At 60.8% G+C, this 22,838-nt stretch overlaps 1 protein-coding gene across 2 annotated transcripts in view; it reads right to left on the minus strand.

Moving 5' to 3' along the window:
• The window catches only part of SMOC2 (SPARC related modular calcium binding 2), a 135,871-nt gene that overhangs the window by 51,555 nt on the left and 61,478 nt on the right, over positions 1–22,838 (minus strand). The window contains exons 5-7 of one of the 2 annotated variants that reach the window (XM_070074590.1): positions 14,090–14,137; positions 11,208–11,258; positions 9,203–9,277 (exon numbers count right to left, since the gene is read on the minus strand). In XM_070074590.1, the coding sequence (XP_069930691.1) occupies positions 9,203–9,277; positions 11,208–11,258; positions 14,090–14,137 (174 nt within the window). Of the gene's footprint in view, positions 1–9,202; positions 9,278–11,207; positions 11,292–14,089; positions 14,138–22,838 lie in introns of both variants that reach the window. The other variant, XM_070074589.1, reaches the window with a different exon arrangement.

The following is a 22,838-nucleotide window of genomic DNA, read 5'->3' on the forward strand; positions in this document are numbered from 1 at the left end:
CCCCGGATGTGCACGGCAGGAAGCCAGCTCCATTCCCCTCTACAGCTTGTACAAAGGCGGACTGATCCACACGACAACACAACTTCAGAGACGAGATCCCGGGACTCGGGGGCGCACGTCTTGGTCAGGGACCCGCAGTGAGAGTGAGAATCCCCCCTGGGCTACGAGGGCTCCAGACAGCGGTGGCCGAGCTCCCGTGAGATCGGCGAGTCCAGGGCCCTCAGGACAAGGGACACACACCGCGGTCTGCCCAGTGCCCTGGGTTCCCAGGTGCAGAGGGCATGGGGTCCGCAGGGCACCGCGTCCCTGGGTGCCCGCACTCTCACCTACATTCCCCGGGCTCTTGTGAGCCCCACGCGCCCAGGCAGCCCTTCCTGAGGTGGGCAGGAGCGTGAAGACAGGCCCACGTGGAGACGGCCTGTCCCTGAGTCCCCCTGACAGACTGCCTGCAGGAGAGGCACTGCCCGCCAGCTGTCACCCCCAGAGCCCAGCTGGCCTCTCTGCAGGTCAGGCCTGGGGAGCAGCACTCAGCACGGGCACCCACGGCTGCAGATAAACTGTGCCATCAGCACACCGTCGGCTCCCGAGACACAGGCAGAGGCTGAGAGCCTCGGCTTCGGCACCCAATTACCTGTGCTACATAGGCACAACTCCCACTACACCTGTGTCACCTGCACACAGCACCCACTGCACCTGCACACAGCACCCACTGACCTGTGCTACCTGCACACAGCACCCACTGACCTGCACACAGCACCCACTGCACCTGCACACAGCACCCACTGACCTGCACACAGCACCCACTGCACCTGCACACAGCACCCACTGACCTGCACACAGCACCCACTGCACCTGCACACAGCACCCACTGACCTGCACACAGCACCCACTGACCTGTGTCACCTGCACACAGCACCCACTGCACCTGCACACAGCACCCACTGACCTGCACACAGCACCCACTACACCTGTGTCACCTGCACACAGCACCCACTGACCTGCACACAGCACCCACTGACCTGTGTCACCTGCACACAGCACCCACTGACCTGCACACAGCACCCACTGACCTGTGTCACCTGCACACAGCACCCACTGACCTGCACACAGCACCCACTGACCTGTGTCACCTGCACACAGCACCCACTGACCTGCACACAGCACCCACTGACCTGCACATAGCACCCACTGCACCTGTACACAGCACCCACTGACCTGCACACAGCACCCACTACACCTGTGCCACCTGCACACAGCACCCACTGACCTGCACACAGCACCCACTGACCTGCACACAGCACCCACTGCACCTGCACACAGCACCCACTGACCTGCACACAGCACCCACTACACCTGCACACAGCACCCACAGCACCTGTGTCAACTGCACACAGCACCCACTGACCTGCACACAGCACCCACTGACCTGCACACAGCACCCACTGACCTGTGCTACCTGCACACAGCACCCACTGACCTGCACACAGCACCCACTGCACCGGTGCCACCTGCACACAACAGCCTCCCCTGACCACGCCGTCCCACCTGCTTGTCGCAGCAGGAGGTTGGGAATCACAGCTCTGAACAAACCCTAGCTCAGTCACAGCTATTTCGACAAACACACTGATTCCTCCCTATGAAGCCAAGAGCCTCAAGTACTCGGGACTAAGTTCAGAACTGGGCTGTTCCACACTCCAAGCCCAGAGCACCTTGCCTGAGGCACAGAGGCACTGTCCATTCTGTAGATTCTACAGAGCAGAGCGCTGGTTCCATACAGCAACATCAACGGCGGCTCAATCTCACTTGCGCTGTCGAGCACAGGAGGTCAAGGCCGTGCGAGGCGAGCGTCTTCAGACTCCAAATGTTGTGTCCTAACTACTGAGCCACAGTGTGATGGCTCCATCAGATATCGGAGTCTGAGCACTAAATGTGACTGAAATTAAAATCTCCAGTACCCGGGCCAGCACTGTGGTACGGCAGGCTCATCGGCCGCTTGGACACCAACACCCCATTATCAGAGCGCTGGCTGGAGTCCCGGCTGTCCAGTTTCTGATCCAACTCCTGCTGTGCCTGGGGAGGCAGAGGAAGATGGCCCAGGTCCTTGGGGCCCTGCCATCCACACGGGAGACCAAGTTAAAACTCTGGGTTCCTGGATTTGCAGCCATTTGGGGCGTGAACCAGAAGACGGAAGATATCTCTCCCTCTCCCCGTCCCACTCCCCCTACCTCTCCTTCTTCCCTTTCAAACAAATAAACAAATAGTTTTAAAAAGTAAAAACCAGGCCCGGCACTGTGGTGCAGCAGGTAAAGCCATTGCCTGCGGTGCTGACATCCCATGTGGGCGCCGGTTCAAGTCCTGGCTGCTCCACTTCTGATCCAGCTCTCTGCTGTGGCCTGGGAAAGCAGTGGAGGATGGCCCGAGTGCTTGGGCCCCTGCACCCGCGTGGGAGACCTGAAGGAAGCTCCTGGCTCCTGGCTTCGGATCAGCACAGCTCCTTATGGGGAGTTAACCGGTGGATGGAAGACCTCTTTCTTTCTCTCTGTCTCTGCCTCTCTGTAACTCTGCCTTTTAAATAAATAAATATATCTTTAAGAAAAAAAAAGTAAAAATCACTAGCATGATTATGAAAGTTGAATAAATTCATTTATGCATATTTTTGATAGGTGAATTAATGTTTTTAAATAACACACGTTTACAGTCCACACTCAGGAAGAACTATTTGATTTAGTTAAACAGTAATCTCTCCAAGTGACAAAACTCAGTAACTTAAGAATCTAATAACTTTATGCTTTCATTATAGTATGCTTCAAAAAGAGCAGGAACAGAAAAATCTTAGGGGCTAGTGTTGTGGTCCAACAGGTTAAGCTGTGGCCTGCAGTGCCGACATTCCATATGGGCACTGGTTCAAGTCCCAGCTGCTCCACTTCTTCCGATCCAGCTCCTTGCTAATGGCCTGGAAAAGCAGCAGAAGATAATCCAAGTGCTTGGGCCTCTGCCACCTACGTGGGAGACCTGGATGAAGCTCCTGACTCTGCCTTCAGCTTGGCCTAGCCTGGCCATTGAGGCCATCTGGGAATGAACCAGTGGGTGGAAGACCTCTCTCTGTGTCTCTGTCTGTCTCTCCCTCTCTCTATAACTCTGGCTCTCAAATAAACAAATAAATCTTTGCAGAAACAAAAAAAAGGAGAAAAAAATCTTAGAAGTGAAGAAAGATAACATAATTTGTATTATTTTCCCTTGGGGCATGCAATTTAGGATGATTTAAAGCAGAATTAAAAGATAATTATCTTTTGGCACTCATTTTAATATGTGCAATAAAAGAAAAGTTATCAACCCTGAATAAGGCTCAGAAATATTTCCACCGAGGGGGTCTCATAAAACCGCGGACGGCTGAGCGCGGGGCTGTCTCCAGGACACAACTCAGGGCTGTGGCGAACGGTTGAGGACGGGAACACATTTCCCTCCTGAGCCCCAGGGTTTTGCAGCTGACCCTGTTTCTCCTGCTCACGTGCAACATTTTAAAGACAGAGCCCGAGGATTATCCCAGGGGCCGGGAGAAGGTCCCCATCTGCAGGCGCCCAGCATAGCCTCTCCTCCCACGCTGCACACCTCTCCCCGCGGCCCGGAGCTGGTGGGACACAGCCAGGCTCCATGGCCAAAGGGAGCTCCAAGGCCAGTCGTGACACAGAGGCCAAGGGCGCCAAGGTCCACGTGCTGCAAGGGACCAGGCAGGGGCCAGTCAGGGCGCCCAGGCCTGGCTGCAGGGAATCTGAGCCTCCAAAGCCTGTGGGTTTCAGAAGCCAGCATCAGGGAGGGCTCCTTCCCCGCCCCCCCCAGCACAGCTGGGACCCAGCAGCTCCGGGTCTCCAGGGCAAGGCACACGGCCCAGCCCACTGCAGCAGGTCGGCCCTGCTGGGTCCCTGGGGCAGCAGGGAGCGAGGTGGAGGGGTTGGCCGTCAGAGCAGGCACACTGCCCATCCACGCTGAGCCAGGCAGCGAAGCCCTCCCAGCTGTCAGCCCCACGCTGCACGGGCACCAGGGAGATGGCCCTGGAGTGAGCCCTGCCCGGGTCGCCTGTCCCGCTCTGGACTGCCCATGTCTGTTCAGGAGCAGGTGAGACCTGACTCACCAAGAGTTTGCCCCCTGCCTGCCCCACAGGTCTCTGGGTGTTGCCCTGCTCCCCTCAATCTTGCCCCATCGAGGCCCCCACACAACAAACGAGGGCCCCAGCTTCCCTCAAAGTCCACAGCACACCTTCCAGAGACACAGAGATCATGGCCTACCACTCCCGAGCTGCTCCAGGAAGTAGTCGGTCACTCGCGGGTGCTGTCTCGTCCTCCCTCGCGAAGCCTGCCTGCCTCCCAGGGCCCCTCCCGCGGCAGTAGGCTCTCACTGCCCGGCCCCACCCCAGCACGAGCTGCAGGAGCAGGTGTAGGCTGGCGGGGGCTTTGCGGGTGGGAATGCAGCCGGGCCCAGTCGTGATGGAATTCTGTCACTCGGGCCACACAGGAGGCAGAGTTTAGGCTCTGTACACCCAGGGTCCGAGGGACTCCCCTAAGGACAGGGTCCTGGCCCCCACAAATCTGTCCCCAGATCCCACTGGAGAGCAGGCGACCTGGCAGAGGGAGAACGGAATTTGCATTTCTGAAGGCTGAGCCAGGATCCCACGCGTGTGCGGAGGCAGCGTGCACTAATGGCCAGGCTGGGCGGGATCAGGGCAGGCGCCAGCTGGGAGGGAGGAGCCCCTGGGACCTCAGCTCTGCGGCCCCCAGGGGTCACCGCTTAGGAACCCCCTAAGAGGAGGACCCACCTGGAGCTCTGGCGTGGGAAGTGCGTGGGCAGCCACCACGTGACCATCCCTCTCCAACATCACGTTGCTGCTGACCACTTGGTCCCTTGCCCTCACTGGCCAGTGGTCAAGGGTCCCATGGAGGGAGGAAAGACAGCATGCAGGGGTGTCCAGGGCTGAAGGGAGGGCCAAGGAGGGGGAGGCTCGCCGGCAGCTGAGCTCAGAATTTCCACTGATGTCCCAGCAAAAGTCCCCCCAAAATGCCAGCGAGGACTCGGGCCCACAGGTGCAGGAGCCCACCAAGCCTGCACAGCTGAGGCCCACACAGGTCCCTGTGTGCGCCTGCTCAGGGCCTCCCACAATACAGGGTGTGGACAGGAGGACAGAGCCTTCCCCCACGTGACAAAGCCCTCGTGCAGGCTCCGGGCCTCGGCTGAGAGGAGCACAGCCGGGCCAGGCCGACTCACAGGCTGGGGCAGCGCGGCTCGCGTCTGGCTGAGGCCACCCAGCAGAGGCCCTGGTCACAGCGGCCTTCCAGGCGCCGGCCACATGTGGCTGTGGCACCCCCGTGGTTGTGTGGCTCCAGGCCGGCCCTTGACTCAGATCAGCAGCAGCAGGATTGCAGAACACACAGGTACCAGCGAGGCCCATGCGGCGCCCTCACTCCTGAAGCCCCGTTAGTGCAGGCGGCAGAGCCCCCGCACCTCCCATGTGTGTGTCACATCTTCTCGACAGACTCCCGGGAGACCCTCCCCAAACTCCACCTGCGGAGACGGAGACAAGCCCGGGGCGTGGATTTAAAGAATCCACGTACTCAGCGCAAGAACAATACAGCGGGGGTAAGCCGGGTCCCAGGACTCTGTAAACGACTATGACACCACAGGGCACAGCGGGTAAAGCCGCCGCCTGTGACACCGGCATCCCACGTGGGCGCGGGTTCAAGTCCCAGCTTCTGCACTCTGGGCCAGCTCCCTGCTACTGTGCCTGGGAAAGCAGCAGAAGACGGCCCGAGGGTTTGGTCCCTGACAGGAGTTCCTGGCTCCTGGCTTCTGCTTCGGTTCGTTTTAAAATGCCATGATTTTGTGCTTTTACTAAGTGGAAATCAGATTGTATTATGTTTAATAACGACATATACCAATGGATCGCACAGGTGAAGCCAGTATCACAGGACCTTTGATGGGCGAAATCGGGTACCTTCCGTGAGTGGACCCGTGACACCGAACGTGTGATAGCAGAAAGTGAGGAGCGCCGTAAGTACCAAGCGATTCCACATTTGAATTATTTTATAAGTACTAATTTACATAACGAAAGTGATGCTTTTCTCGTAAACGGACTGAGAGGGGGACAGTCAGCAGCTCTTTATAGGTGAATTTATTTCAGGGACCGCAGAGCCCGGCGCACGCAGGGTCCCGGCAGAGGTCACCGCTGCTGTCCAGGTACTGATTATTTGAGCTTTCTTGACTTATATTTATCCTTCTTGATTTGTATTTCTTGATTTACTTGGGCTTGTTGTTTGCTCATTTGGTTTGGTGTCAGGGAGAGGCCGCGGAACACCTGGTTAGCGACGGCTGCTTCAGTGTCTGCTGACCCTGACCCATCCCCTGCAGGACCGGGTCCCTGTGCCCCACGGCATCCCACCGCGTCCCACAGGGCCCAGGCGACACCCAGGGACCGCGCCCACTGCGGCTGCTGGTCGGTCACGTGGTCCTGACAAGCACCTGGGGAGGGGTGGGGAGCAGCACTGGAGGTGGGGGCAGGTCTCCAGCCCGGTGACAGCTGCAGGACAGGATCGGGCCCGACAAGCTGGGCAGAGCTCAAAATCACCAAACAAGAAGTCAAGTTGAATAACCGCGCACACGCGCGCACCTCCCAAGGACGACCGGAGTGTCTGCCGCGGGCCAGCCCGGAACAAACCAGCCCGGGTCTGCACTACGCCCGCGTGTCCCGCATGGCTCAGCTCAATGCCTGTCAGAGGCGATTTCAGCGCCGGCCAATGCACCAACACGCAGGCTGCCAGGTTTCTGCTGTGGGACGCGGAAGGGCGTGCGCCCTGGGGGCAGCGCGGGAAGGGCCGAGCCCAGCCGTGTCCTTGGTCCACAAGCGCATGTGGGTGCAACCCAGGGTCACAGCCCAACATCACAGAGCCTCACGTCACACATGACGTCACACGGCCTGACACCACGCAGCCTGACGCCACACAACCTCATGTCACACATGACGTCACACAACCTCACGTCACACAGCCTCACGCCACACATGACGTCTCACAGCCTGACACCACACAGCCTCACGTCACACATGACGTCACACAGCCTCATGTCACACATGACGTCACACAGCCTGACGCCACACAGCCTGACGCCACACAGCCTCACGTCACACGTCACATCATACACCCTGACACAACACAGCCCGATGTTACACAACCTGACACCACACAGCCCAACGTCACACAGCCTCACGTCACACGTGACGTCACACAGCCTGATGCCACACAGCCTCACGCCACACAGCCTGACGAAACACATGACGTCATACAGCCTCACGCCACGCAGCCTCATGCCACACGTGACATCACACAGCCTGACACCATACAGCCCGACGTCACACAACCTGACACCACACAGCCCAACGTCACATAGCCTCACATCACACATGACGTCACACAGCCTGACGTCACACAGCCTGACGTCACACAACCTCACGTCACACATGACGTCACACAACCTCATGTCACACAGCCTGACACCACACATGACGTCTTACAGCCTGACACCACATAGCCTGACGCCACACAGCCTCACGTCACACGTGACGTCTCACAGCCTGACACCACACAGCCTGACGCCACACAGCCTCACGTCACACGTGACGTCTTACAGCCTGACGCCACACAGTCTCACGTCACACGTGACGTCACACATCCTGACATCACACAACCTCACGTCACACACCCTGACGTCACACAGCCTGATGCCACACATGACGTCACACAGCCTGACACCACACAGCCCAATGTTACACAACCTGACGCCACACAGCCCGATGTCACACAGCCTCACATCACATGTGACGTCACACAGCCTGACACCACACATGACGTCCCGGAACCTGACACCACCGACGTGCGGTGGCCTGATAGGGGTTTTCACTTTAAGGGCGAGTGCGTTCCTGGGGACCTCAGCCACCGTGACTGGGCGCTGCTCTCTGGAACCCAGGGCCGGTGCCGCCGTGCCGCCCCCGCGAGCAGCCTCGGGACCACCCGTAGGCCGAAGCGCAGCGCCAGGCGGCTGCACGCCAGCACCAGCTTTCACAGCGCAGAAGCGAATCGGGCGATTTGGGGACAACTCGGCACAGAATTCCCGGAACTCGGCTTCTGCGTTCACGAGGGCGCCTCCGGGTTAATTCTTGTCCCTGACCTCAGTCCTGGAGCATCGCGACGCGCTCTGACCCTGACCTCAGTCCTGGAACATCGTGACACGCTCTGACCCTGACCTCAGTCCTGGAGCTGCGCGACGCGCTCTGAATTTGTTTTCTGCACACGGGCCTCAAGCTCAGGCCTCTGGATCTCTCCCTGTCTCTCTCAGCCAATGAGGACGAGGGCAAAGCTCCCCACAGAGCAAGGCACAGCCAGTGGGTGAGGCGCCAGGACCGGCCTGGGGCTCGGGCGGGCGCTGAACCCCCAGACTGATGGTTTCCCGGCAACAGCCCCGTGCAGGACCCTGGACCAGATGCCCACGGTGTGCTGGCCTCCCACAGCCCCTGGCACCCGTGGCAGGCGGGGGCCAGAGCACAGCTCGGGGAGCTGAGGCAGACGCCACCTCTGCCGGCCTTGGGCAGAGCCCGGAACACCCAGCGCTTCCGGTTCTGTGTCTCTCCGCAGCCGCACGGCCCCGTGCAGGGAGCACGGCTCTGCTTCAGGAGGAAAACAGGAACTCCCGGGGGTGGGGGGAGACACAGGCAATCGGCTGGGGCCCCTGAAGCTGCGGTCGCAGAGCCCGCCCAGGCCGCAGGCCGAGGCCTCGGACGCCGGCAGCAGCCCCGGCCAGCACGGCCTTGCAGCAAACAGAATGAGTAGCCGCGTGTGTGCACACCGCTGCCATCAGGCCAAAAGCGAACTCTCGTTAACCAGCATCTTCATTTTTAAGCCTGCAGCTAGAGTTTGCCTAGAGCAGACGGAGAAACTTTTTGGAAAAACTAAGAAAATTTCATGACAGTGCCGACCCTCAATGTGCATTTTGGCAGCCAAGTCATAAAGTGGTGCTGCTCCCACGACAGCCACCAAGGGAAAGGGGAGTCCACGCCCAGCTCCAAGAGAAGAGGCAGTTGCCGGCTCTGGCAAAGCCCGGCCGGTGCGCCCAGCCCAGTTGCCTGGCTCTGGCAAAGCCCGGCCAGTGCGCCCAGCCCGGTTACCTGAGTTCTTGGTGGTTTTGTTCTGCCGGCTCTTCACTTGCTCCGTCCAGAGCGTGGGGTAGCGAGACGCGATATCTAGTGCGCAAGAACAGAAAGGCGGCCGCTTTTAACTCCTCTGAACACAGACTCGGGGCCACGTGCCGCCAGGGGACCTACCGCCAAACGGCACACGCAGATGGAAGGTGCTGACAGAAGCCATCGAATGACTGTGTCCATGAGACACAGGGAGACAATGGGGGCATTTTAAATACATCACTGTCAATGTGTGGCTTTATCCTTCACCCACAAGGACAGCTCAGTGCGGCCTGAAACCAGACAGGATTTTGAAAGAAGCCCGGTATACGCAGGCACATGCTGGTAGTCCCGTCCGCAGCCACACAGCTCAGGGCTTCTGCTGCGCTCAAAGCACCAGCGCACGGAGCCAGGTCTCCCCCACACGTCAGGAACACACACTTCCTGGTCACACGGTCGAGCAGTCGGAGTTGAAGCTGCGGTGTGGCCGGACGGCAGGTCCGAGCCTCAGGAACCCGCAGGCTGCCTCAGTGCGCTCGCCGTGGACACAGTGCCGGGCACACACTGGCCGTCACCTGACCTGCTGTCACTAGCTAGCGTCACCCTGCCACCTCTCCGTCCTGCTTGTCGGTAATGTGCTGGCCGCACACCCTGTCTCCTGCCTCCTCCGACCCCAGAACTGGTGGGATTTTGGCAGATAGCCCGCCCGACAACCAGTTAAAGGTGAAGGCAGGACATCTCCTTGTCATGGCCACTAACGAAGATGGGCAATGTGAGGGACACGTGTGTCTGAAATATGATTTTATGTTATCCAAATAGTGAGCTTTCGATTCATAAATTCTTACTAAATGTATTCCCAGGGGCCGGCACTGTGGCGCGCCAGGTTACGCCACCAGCATCGCCATGAGCACCTGTTGGCCTCCCAGCCGCTCCACCCCGATCCAGCTCCCTGATAAGACGCCTATGGAAGCAGCGGAACACGGCCCCAGTGCGTGGGCCCTGCACCCACACAGGAGACCCAGCTGGAGTTCCTGGCTCCTGGCTTCAGCCTGGCCCAGCCCCAGCCCCAGCTGTGCAGCCATTTGGGGAGTGAACCGGCGGGTGGAAGAGCGCTCGCTCTCTCTCTCTCTCTCTCGCTCTCGCTCTCTCTCTCTGACTGACAAATACATCAAATAAATCTTTAAAAAAATAAGCAAAACCTCCTGTCCTGCAGTGGGAAAGCAATGGCAACACGAGGAAGCCTCGGGTCCCAAGGTCATCAGGAAAGAGCGGGCGCCCTCACGAAGCTGGGGAGGGCTGCCCGCACGGCCTCTGCCTGCGTCCCTCCGAGGGGACATGAGCCGTCCTGATGCCCAGGAGAGGTGACTTCCAAAGCCCAGAGAGCTAAGGCACCTGTCAGCCCACACTAATACTGTGCGAGTGGTCAGAGTTCCTACAACCTGCTCCCTCAGGACGCCCCGGCGCGCACCTGTGCTGTCAGCCCTCCTCCTCACGCTGCACACCCAGGAGACTCTGGGCCCGCAGGCCCGGGGACCACAGCGCTCTGCCCTTTGACCCACGTCTCCCCACCCCCTCCCAGGCCGCGCTCTGCTTCTGTGCACAGGAGCTCTGTCTGGGAGGTGATTTCAGAGTCCACGTGTCAGTGAGGTGACGCAGGGGCAAGTATGTGCCTGGCCTGCCGCCCTCCACGCCCAGGGGCACCCTGCGCTGGAGCGATGGGACCCCCAGCCCCTCGCCCGCCCTCCACGCCCAGGGGCACCCTGCATGGGGCGATGGGACCCCCAGCCCCTCGTCCGCCCTCCACGCCCAGGGGCACCCTGCACGGGGCGATGGGACCCCCAGCCCCTCGCCCGCCCTCCACACCCAGCAGTGCCCTGCACGGGGTGATGGGACCCCCAGCCCCTCGCCCGCCCTCCACACCCAGCGGTGCACTGCATGGGGTGATGGGACCCCCAGCCCCTCGCCCGCCCTCACACTCCCCCACCCCACTCACCTTCCTCATCTCCTTGAGGCTGAGTCTCCAACGCGGGAGCTGCGGCATCATCTGAATTCAGAACGGAAAAGATTTGCAAGGAGACTACAATTATGAGAGTGAGTTAGTAAGTGCATGCAGGACAATGCTGGACACGCATGCACCCCCCACAGACCCCACACAGCCCCAAACAGACCCCCCACAGACCCCACACAGCCCCGAACAGACGCAGGCACCCGTGAGCCTGCCCAAGCCTGAGCCACGTCCGCTGGGGTTCCAATCCATGGGGGCCCTGGGCAGGCTGGGCTGGGGTGACCTGAGCAGGGGGCCCAGCACTGGGTAAAACACTGGGCCTCACAGAGAGGCTGCTGGGGCGGAGCCAAAGCGGACATCGTCCCCTGCCCTGCCTGTCCTGGGTGGGAAGACCAGGGCGGGGGAGGCGTGGACCGCGCCACTGTCCTGACCACACCTCAGACACCGCTTCCACCTCGCCCGGCTGCAGATGGCGACAAGGGCCTGGGGGTGGCACGAGTGATGGGAGCCCTACGTCCCCTTCAGGGACAGCCTGAAAATGCTCACAGGCAGCTGTGGCTGGACGGGACCCACACAGGTCCTCTGCTTTTGTCATCTCCCTGGAACCACTCAGCAGAGCAAGCGCGGACGCCGCGTTCTCCCCAAGACCATTGAAAGCCCCCCGCAGGCCGGGACGCACACAGCGTTTTCTGCCGGGGACCGCGGCATCTGTGGGTTTGGCATTCAAGGGGTCCTCGCAGATCCCAAGGGGGAACTGAATTCAGCAAGGGCGGCCTTGTCCAACTGACAACCACACTCGGGTCCCGGCCAACACGAAGCAGAACGGCTCCTGGAAGCCCTGCTCCCCACGTGTGGCCCCCGGCCCCCACCCCACACCTTGTTCATGGAGCTCTGTCACAGAAAACCAGGATCAGCCCACGAGAGATGGCGACAAGGGAGGGATGGGCCAGCTAGTCACTTTCCCAGCTGTCGGAAGGACGAACATGAAGTTGTCTTACAGCGTTTGAGGTGGAAAACCAAACAGAATTTTTTAAAAAATCCTTAATGGTGAACAATCTCTTAAACAAGTTTGCCGTCAAAATACTGACCCAAATGTTGAATCACATTAATTGAAATACCAAGTCTAATGTTGACAGCAAAAATCAGCTGAATGTTTTGCTACTGACTATTTTGCAAACTTTTCCCAAGAAAACAAAATGAAATGAGGGCTCGTATCCAAGACACCTCTGACGCACGAAGCATCGGGAAGAACACACTGAGAAAAGTCGGCATGCGACGCATCTCCGCCTCTTAGAATGACAGGAATCAAATGCGCCATCGCTGGTGTGGGCTTTGCCGACGGCTGCGCAGGCCACCACGCCGGGGCCAGCAGCTGCTGCTCCACCTCCCGGGTCCCTGCCAGCTGCCTGCAGAGGGGGCTTGGTCCAGGGACTCGTGGCCCCCCAACCCCGTGCCTGGCACAGGAATGTCAGGCACTGTCCCGTCTCCTCCTGCCTTCTAGCGTTTGAGCTGATTTTCCTAGTCACGAGTCCTGGTCTTTTCTCTAACAAAGCTCCGTACGTCCACCTGCACTGCATTAGACGGACACAGGCAACCTGTTCTTATATTCTATAGAAAGCTCCTCTCCATCCTGTCCAACACACCGCTGCCGAGACAGCGCCAGTCCCACCGGCCGGGGCCTGTGAGCAGGAAGGAGCTGTCTCCCTCAGGGACGAGCTGTCTGTCCCACCGAACCCCACCCGCTCTTTCCAGCCCACCGAGCACAGGCCACATCCTCCCCTCGCGTGGGGCCGGCTCTGCCGCTGCTGACACTGGTGCACGCGGGCGGCACCTGCTCGGGGCCAGCTTGTCCCTGTGGAGTGCAGATGCCTCAGTCACACAGGGACTCTCACAAATGATCCCCCGGCCGGGGACGGGCCTGCAAGCTGTGCTTAATACAACCAGGTCTGTCTTCAGCCTCCTCGTCCTCGTCACTGGCTCATTATACCAAGAACTGCACTGGGAAAACGAAAAGTGCCTACGATTTTGGCTTTGAAACATGATTGGTTTTGTCTGGGGGCCAGTGTTTGGCTTAGCGGTTAAGACACTTGCGCCCCATGTGCCTGGGTTTGATGTCCAGCTCCGCTCCCCACACCGGCGTCCTGCAATGCCGCGTGGGAGGCAGCAGGCGGTGGCTCCGGTGCCGGAGCCTCTGCCACCCACGTGGGAGACCGGAGTGCCGGCTCCTGGCTTCCTCCTGGCCCGCCCGGCATCGGTCGGCACTCAGGGAGTGAACTCGTGCACTGGAGGTGTTCTCTCCCCTCCCTGCCTTCTTCCCTCCATTTGACAACTTGTCAAATAAATAAGTTTAAAATTAAAAAACAAGACTGGCTCCTGGCGTTCGGGTTGGGCTAGGATGAGGCTGTGTCCCTGGGACTGGGGGCCACAGCCGGGAGCAGAGTGAGGACCCCACCCAGCCTGCAGGACGGGAACCGAGGCCGCCAGGCAGCCTTTTGGGGAGACGGCCAGAACGTTCTGTTCTGCTCTGGGGGGCACCAGTCACAGAGAAAGTGGCCGCTGCAGACGGAGAAGGCGCAGGAACACCCCATCAGTGTCCTGAGCACTCAGAACCCCCGGGGACCCAATCGGCTGCACCCCCAGCCCTCCACACGGGCGCCAACCCAGGCTCTAGGTGACGCCCCACAGGGCCTGGCCCATGCAAGCCTGTCCCTGGCGGGTGGCTGGCGACGGTAAGCGCCATCTGACCGGCTGCCCGGCTCCCGCCACCCTGGTCACGCGCACCAGGTCGCGCTCACGCTGCAGCCTAAGGAGTGCTTCAGTGTAGAGGGGCCCCCACGGTGCACCCCCGGAATTCATTCTTAGATAGGTACCTGCTTTCCCGGCACCTTCCCGCGGGGGCAACTTCTCGTTTACGGAACCTGCGAGAGGGAAGAGGGCGGGGTTAGCTCCGGTGCAGAAGGAGCGGCGGCAGCCCAGAAACGCTGATGCCACCCGAGCCGGGCCAGCGCCCGACACCGAGGGGACGTCCTCTCAGAGCCGCCAGCCGCACAGGACAGACGGCTGCCCCTCACCCTCCCACAGCACCCCTGCACTGCCCCCCCACAAGGGACGCTCAGAAGCCCCAATCACAGCGGAGAAAAAATGGACAGGGGCCTTCTGAGGCGGACCCCGTGAGACGGCACCCGGCACCGTCAGCCGTCAGCGTCCCCCGGTCTCCGGGCACGAGCACCGCTCCCGGTGCCCGCTCACTCCTCCCCTCTTCTTTCCACTTAACAAAGGAGCACACAGCGTCAGAACTGTGGGGTGTCCGTCTGCCTCTTCAGTCCAGGACAGAACGGCGGCAGCCATTGGCCAGGTGGTGCTGCTCAAACGTCCCAGAACCTCCACGGTGCACGCGGCGTTGCGACACAGACTGGTATTTACAGCAGAAACACAAAGTCTGTGACCTGCTGCGTGGCAATGTCACAGCAGGGCCTCGGGAAGGGAGGGCGCCGTCCACTGGCCAAGGGTCCCGGGCGGCAGGGAGGCAGCGCCGTCTCCCCTGAGCTACGGTCCGAAGCCGCCCTGAGGGTGGTGCCCAGGTGCCTGCCCACACTTGAGAAAGAGAACACGGCCGTTCTAGAACCTTCTGTTCCCAGGGATAGTCATCGGGCAATGCAAGCTTCAGGCACGCGGCATGGGCACGCACATGAGAATGTGTCTGTGAAATCAGCCAACAACGGCACATGCGGGCGTGCTGCCAGCAGGCAGAGGTACACGCGGGCATGTGTGCTGAGAGCCGTCAGGAGGCCCGAGTTAGTTACACACGGGCACGTGTGCTAGCAGATGCCAGCAGACACAAGTTAGTTACACACGGGCATGTGTGCTGAGAGCCGTCAGGGGGCACGAGGTACACGTGGGCACGTGTGCTGAGAGCTGCCGGGGGCACGAGGTACACGTGGGCACGTGAGCTGAGAGCTGCCAGGGGCACCAGGTGTGCGCCTCCTCCTCGCCCGTCTGCTCTGCCACCAGGCGCTGACACACCACGCCCCCTCGAGGCATCAGAACCCGGGAGCCACAGTGACCGCCCTGCGTGGCCCCCGCAGACCCCTGCCCCTCTGCCTCCTGCCTTTGCAGCAACATTTCACAAACCCAGGTTTCTTAGGGGCTTAGGTTCCTTAGTCATTGCTTATTTTCACCGTGGAGCCAAACATACGTCCTCCTTCTGCCTGGAAATGAGAGCACCGTGGTGATAATTCTGAATGTAAGCGTGCGGGTTGTATTACTGTACGTGGAACATAGGTATGCTACCAGTAATTAGAGTCACAGCCCAGAGAGGCAGGGCTGGCTCCTCACGCAGGCTTCTCGGGCGGCCGGGGCAGCTGAGGCCCGCGGGGCGCCCACAGGCAAGGGTCGGGGCGCAGGTGCAGCAGGCGCACCTAGGAGTGAGGAGCGGCTCCTGCGCGTCTGAACGCTCGGGGCTCTGCCAGCGCCGGCCGGGTCCCGGGGGGCGCCGCTGACCTTCTCTGAGGAGGCGTCCGAGCCTCGCTCAGGCCAGACACCTCCCCCGCCCTCGGGTTTCAGTGCCTTTCTGGCAATTAGGGCAGTGTTTCTGCAAAGAAAACCACAAACGCGGAGGGAGGGAGGGATAGGGAGCCATGAGGTCTTGCACCTGGTTCAAATCCAGCCACACTCGGCCACACCAGTCACTGCCGAGCCAGCCCGTACCGGGGCAGGGTCTGCTAAAGCATGAGGTCTCAGGCCCACTCCTACCTACTCCACGCACTGTAGATAGAGCAGGAGAGGCGAACCTGAGAGACGCATGCCGGGGGCAGGTGAGTAGTCTGCAGTGAGCCCACCTGGGGCCGACGCCCTTCCCAGCACAGGTGATCGGCACAAACTCACGGCATCCGAGGGCAGAGGGACACAGGGACAGACAGGGGAGGGGGCGGGAGTGGGGGCCACCCCGTTCTCTGGAAGCCGGCGTCTCTGGCTCTGCCTTCCTGCCGGTCACTTCTGTGCCTGGACGGGCGGAGGGGACAGAAAGACTGGGCCACGCCCCACCGACGTGGCTTTGTGGGGAGACGGCGGAGCGCGGCAGAAGTTCAAACCTCACCTCCCAGCTCTGAGGCCCTCGGGTGCCCGCACCCCCTCAGAGCCTCAGCTGCCTCACCTGTGAAACGGGTCCTCAGATTCTGCTGTGAGCCCGCCTGCTCTGTGCTGGCCACGCCCTGCTCTGTGCTGGCCACACCCCTGCTCTGTGCTGGCCACGCCCCTGCTCTGTGCTGGCCACACCCCTGCTCTGTGCTGGCCTCGCCCCTGCTCTGTGCTGGCCACGCCCCTGCTCTGTGCTGGCCACACCCCTGCTCTGTGCTGGCCACGCCCCTGCTCTGTGCTGGCCTCGCCCCTGCACTTCACCGACCAGCGTGAGTGCTGAAGGCCAAGAGTGAGAACACCTCCCACAGGGAACAGCGCTGTGTCAGAGGAGCCGGTGAGGCACGGGCTGTGTTCACGCCAGGCCAGGGAGCAGAGCCCTAAGGAGCCTGGGCCACCGGCGCCTCGTCATCCACACAGCCTCGGGGGCCGCTCAGACCATGCTGCCCAGAGACCCACTCTGATCCCCCTGACGCTCGCCCACGGCCATGTGCTGAGAGGACTCAGGCGGGACGTGCCTGGGGTGGGGGCGGGGGTGGGGGTGGCGGGGAGGCCCCGTGGGTTTGCTCAGCGTCAGCGTAGCACCCTGACGGGCCAGGCACTGTGGAGCAAAAAGCACGCAGGGGCACAGGTGCGCAGGTGCGCGGCCGTCTCTGCGTGGGCCTTCCACTTCCTGGCTTTGTGTCCTCTGCGGCACCTCCCACCCTCACCCCTGACCTGCGTGCTTCCGTGGCAGGAGGGGGTGCCTGAGCTCAGCCGGAGCAGTCTCACAACAGGGCCACACACGTTAGTGGTTTCGTAAATCTGCCCAAGGTTTGGCCAGTGTGGCTGCAGAGAGGGCAAAGAAGACGCTGTTAAAGATACGTAGCACTTGTCCAAGAAACAAGATGGCTGCGACAGCGGGGGTGGAGGGCGGGGGCCGGGGCAGGGTCCCTGGTCTGCCGGGAGTCCTCCCACACACAGAACGTGTCCAGAGGACGCACCCATTGTTCCTTAAAGGGAACAGTGCACGCTGGGACCACTAGCTTCTAAAAGATCTCTTGATTTCTTCTAGAAAGTTCCATCACATATTAGAATGTAGGAGAGACAAGCCATTGGGAAGCCATTGCCAGAGCAGGCGAGACGAAGCAGTGCAGAGAACACTCCAGCTCAGGGCCCAGTCAGCCAACAAATCCAGTGCGCAGGCAAGTCCGGGAGGGCAGTGCAGCAGAGGCGCGAGTGCCAGGCACTTCCCAAAGGCCCTTTCTCCTGAATGAAAGCAGCACCACCAAAGCATCGCCCGTGAGGGGGGGGTCGTTCAAAGTAAGCGCGAGTGAAAAGACGGCAGAGGAGCAGCTCAGCCCGAGGGCAGCTCGCCCCGTGGGCACGAAGCTGCCGCCACCCAGGGCAGAGTCAGGCGTAGCCACGCGGCCCGGTCCCGCGGCCAGAGCAGTCCTCTCCATCACAGCCGCCCCCTCGGCCTCTACCATCTCAGTCTTCGAAAAAGTCGGGATCAAGCAAATACCCTCAGAGCCGCCGGCCTCCGGAACTCCCGGGGGCTTCACAAACCTGCGTGGCCCCGCCTGACCCCCACTCTGTCTCGTCAGGCTGAAACGGATGCCTCAGACATAACAGCGGTGTCTATGGAAGAACCCGCACGGGTGGCCGTCAGCTACACTCTCTCAGTCACCGCCCAGCCTTGCGGGCACAGGGGGGTCAGCTCTGTCCTCCCCGAGGTCTGGATTTCACTCCCGCCGCGGAGCCGGCCTGAGGGTCAGTGCGCTTTCTGCCTGGTGTGCGGGTTGTTAGTTTTTAGCTTTCACTGCTGATGCTTATTGAAATCCATTAATAAGGGTCATTTTTCAGGAGGAAAAACGGTGGGAGGTCACTTGGCACATCAGTCCACCTGTAACCACACACACACACACACACACACACAGAAACATCCACGTGTAACTACACACGCACACACAGAAACATCCGCCTGTAACTACACACACACACACACATCCGCCTGTAACTACACACACAGAGAAATCTCTGCCTGTAACTACACACACACGCGCAGAAATATGCACCTGTAACTACACACACACACACGGAAATATGCACCTGTAACTACACACATGGAAACATCTGCCTGTAACCACACACTTACACACGGAAAATCTGCCTGTAACCGCACACACACATGTAACCATCTGCCTGTAACTACCAGGCTGCCTTCTGCTGACGGAGGGCCGGGCGGGGGCCACGAGGGGCTCGGCCGCGGCAGGTGTGCGGCTCCCACTCCTCTGCCTCCGGCCTCGCAGGCGCCTCCGCTCACGTGCACAGCTCCACTCTGGGCACCGGGATTTCAAAGACGCCTTCTCCGTGGGTTCAGCTTACAACCCCTGAGACCACTTTGTGCTCAGGCCAGGAGCAGGGCTCGCCGAGGAGCAGGCTGGCAGGAGGAGATGAGAGGCAGGTCCTGACGCTGTTTGCACATCACGGAGGAGGTGCCAGCTGCTAACAGGGAGCCGGGGACAAAAGCCGTTTGTGAGCTCTGCTCCCGCCCCCAGCAATGTCAGTCTCCAACTGTTTGGAGAAGAAAAGGAGAAGAAAAGCAAAGGAAAAAGGCAGAGAAAGTCCCGCTGAACAAGTGGGACTCATGGAGGTGCCCAGAGCAGGCTGGAGGCGCAGAGCACAGGGAAACCCACCCGCCAGGCCCGGCACCGCCGGGAGCATCCTGGGTGCTGTGCCGTGTCCTGAGCGCCCAGCCGTCCACAGACCCGGGGACTAAACCCACAGGCGTCCGTCTCCAAGCTGTGAGCAGCAGACAGTGCTGTCAGCAGGGCGAGCGCGAGGGGTGAGAGGGGCTCCTCCATCCCCAGGCTCCCTGCAGGCCCCACGCTGTTTGCCATGGTATCACCCCCTGCCAGGTGCCCCAAAGAAAAGTACTAATATAAAGGGGCCGCCCCAGGACCAGGTGAACAGCCCGCAGGCCAAGGTATCCCCAGGCCAGCCCCTCCCCAACCACTAAGCCCGTGTGCCCAGGCGTGGGGCGGCTCCACTGCCAGCATGCGTCCCCAGCTGCTGCTTGAGCTGCCAGTGCACTGCAGGGGCCTTGGGTGCTGCAGGGGCCTTGGGTGCTGCAGGGGCCTTGGGTGCTGCAGGGGCCTTGGGTGCGCTCCCTTCGGGCCAGGGCTGCGAGCGCCACAGTGCCCAGCGGACAGGCACCAGTGAGGTGCTCCTCTGCAGCGGGCACTGGCTCCAGACCCTGTGGACACTCAGATCCTGTCTGTGAGAGGCCAGTGCTTGCGTCACACCAGGTGGGGGAGGTGCACCAGGTGTGGGAGGTGCACTGGGCGTGGGAGGTGCACCAGGTGTGGGAGGTGTGCCGGGCGTGGGAGGTGCACCGGGTGTGGGAGGTGACCCAGGTGTGGGAGGTGCACCAGGCGCGGGAGGTGCACCAGGTGTGGGAGGTGCACCAGGCGTGGGAGCTGCACCAGGTGTGGGAGGTGCACCGGGTGTGGGAGGTGTACCGGGTGTGGGAGGTGCACCAGGTGGGGGAGGTGCACTGGGCGTGGGAGCTGCACCAGGTGTGGGAGGTGACCCAGGTGTGGGAGGTGCACCGGGCGTGGGAGGTGCACCAGGTGTGGGAGGTGCACCAGGTGTGGGAGGTGCACCAGGCATGGGAGGTGCACCAGGTGTGGGAGGTGCGCCGGGCGTGGGAGGTGCACCGGGTGTGGGAGGTGACCCAGGTGTGGGAGGTGCACCGGGCGTGGGAGGTGCACCGGGTGTGGGAGGTGCACCAGGCGTGGGAGCTGCACCAGGTGTGGGAGGTGCACCGGGTGTGGGAGGTGTACCGGGTGTGGGAGGTGCACCGGGTAGGGGAGGTGCACCAGGTGTGGGAGGTGCACCAGGTGTGGGAGGTGCACCAGGCGTGGGAGCTGCACCAGGTGTGGGAGGTGCACCGGGTGTGGGAGGTGTACCGGGCGTGGGAGGTGCACCGGGTAGGGGAGGTGCACTGGGCGTGGGAGCTGCACCAGGTGTGGGAGGTGACCCAGGTGTGGGAGGTGCACCGGGCATGGGAGGTGCACCAGGTGTGGGAGGTGCACCAGGTGTGGGAGGTGCACCAGGCGTGGGAGGTGCACCAGGTGGGGGAGGTGCACCAGGCGTGGGAGGTACACCGGGCGTGGGAGGTGTACCAGGTGGGGGAGGTACACGGGCGTGGGAGGTGTACCAGGTGGGGGAGGTGCACCGGGCGTGGGAGGTGCACCGGGTGGGGGAGGTGCACCGGGTGTGGGAGGTGTACCAGGTGGGGGAGGTACACCGGGCGTGGGAGGTGCACCGGGTTGGGGAGGTGCACCGGGTGGGGGAGGTGCACCGGGTGGGGGAGGTGTACCAGGTGAGGGAGGTACACCGGGCATGGGAGGTGCACCGGGTGGGGGAGGTACACCGGGTGTGGGAGGTGCACCGGGTGGGGGAGGTGCACCGGGCTGCACTGACTCGGAGCGTGGGGGATGGGCAGGCAGTGAGGCCCGGTGTCTGCCGTGGAGACCCACCTGCTGTGACCCTGTCACAGTCACAGTTCCCTGGACAGCCACAGCCACCTAGCCCCGCAGCCCTGCACCAGCCCTTTCTGTGCTGGGTCAGCATCAGAGCCCCCCGGTGTGAGGGTGAGGCGCCCTCCGTTCCCCTGCGCCTCCTCCTTGAGTCCCCAAATTCTCTGCACAAGCCGCCAATGACTCTGCAGCTGCAAGATCCCGACACAAGCACCTGCCCTCCCGCGGCCACATCTGCCGCACAGGAGCTTGGGCTGCAGCCGGGGAGTGACCGGGAAGTTAGCGAGTGACAGTCACCGGCCCCCTGGCCCTGAGGCCGCAGCGCCGGTCCATGCCCCAAACCATGCAGAAGGCCAGGCCCCTCTCTGAGCCAGCACAGGGGCCCCAGCCGTCTACACCACATCCGAGCCAGCACAGGGGCCCCAGACGTCTACACCACATCCGAGCCAGCGCAGGGGCCCCAGCCGTCTACACCACATCCGAGCCAGCGCAGGGGCCCCAGACATCCACACCACATCCGAGCCAGCGCAGGGGCCCCAGCCGTCTACACCACATCCGAGCCAGCGCAGGGGCCCCAGACATCCACACCACATCCGAGCCAGCGCAGGGGCCCCAGCCGTCTACACCACATCCGAGCCAGCGCAGGGGCCCCAGCTGTCTATACCACGAGGTTCTATCCCCCTCAGGAGCAGCTCGACACAGTCGGACCAGGCTCTCGGAGCAAAAAGGCAAAACCCTCTTTACTCCCATGGCTAGAACCCCGAGCTGACGAAGGGGGCATTTCTGTTAGCGAAGCGTTACTGAGACCTGGCTGGAAATGGGACGGGAGGGAGCCGCGGCGATCTGGTTCCAGATTCACTGTTGCAGACAGCGTGGAGTTCGTCCGTTCTGCAACTGGTGGACGAGGAGGTCCTTCCAGACGCTCAGCACCACCAGGACCCCGGGCAGCCCCTCTGCGTCCTGCTTTGTAAAACCAGGCTCAACTGTGAACGCTGCTGCGGGAGGGAGACCAGAGAGAAACCTCCGCGATGCATCCCAGAGCGAGGGATGCAGAGTCCACCCGAACAGTGCCAGTTCTGCCTTCTCCCCTTCCTCCAGGGTCCTGCAAACCGGCTCTGAGGATCAACCACCATCACCTCGCTCGCTCGCTCTCAGTATAAATATATATATACACACACACACATATATATTCACAATATACATACACACATACACATATACACACATGCACACACATTTATATACACACATACACACGCATACACATATACACATACATCACACACATACACACACACGTGCATGTCGGTCTTTTAGGTCCTGGATGACAAATAGCTTTTTTGATAATCACATTCTAACTCCACGTCACGCGGCTCTGCAGTGGGGAGCAGCCTCCCGGAAGCTCAGGCTCTGTGGGCCCGTGAGGGTGAGGAGCCAGGAGTTCTAACCCAGCATCTTCTGCAGATGTCTGCATCAAGGAACAGAATTCCCGCCCCTAAATGGAGACCAGGTCTAAACGTGAAGTCCAAATGTCGCTATTCTAACACCCTACACGGGAAGCTGGGAAACATGCCGTGTGCTTCATTGCGTTGTATGATGATGCGTCTTCTGTTTATTATGCCATGTGATGACGTGCTTTGTACTTTATTCTGTCATATGATATCATGCTTGTACTTTATTATGTCATATGATGACATGCCTTGCACTTTGTTGTGTCATGTGATATCATGTCCTTTACTTTATTCTGTCATGGGATATCATGCCTTATACTTTGTCATATGACGACATGTCTTATACTTTGTTGTGTCATGTGATATCATGTCTTATACTTCATTATGTCATGTGATATCATGTCTTCTACTTCATTATGTCACATGATGACATGTCTTGTGCTTTATTATGCTGTGGATGACATGATTTGTACTTTGTTATGTCATGTGATTACGTGTCTTGTGTTTAT

This window comes from Oryctolagus cuniculus, chromosome 5, assembly GCF_964237555.1.
Source record: "Oryctolagus cuniculus chromosome 5, mOryCun1.1, whole genome shotgun sequence".
In the NCBI taxonomy this organism is placed as follows: Eukaryota; Metazoa; Chordata; class Mammalia; order Lagomorpha; family Leporidae; genus Oryctolagus; species Oryctolagus cuniculus.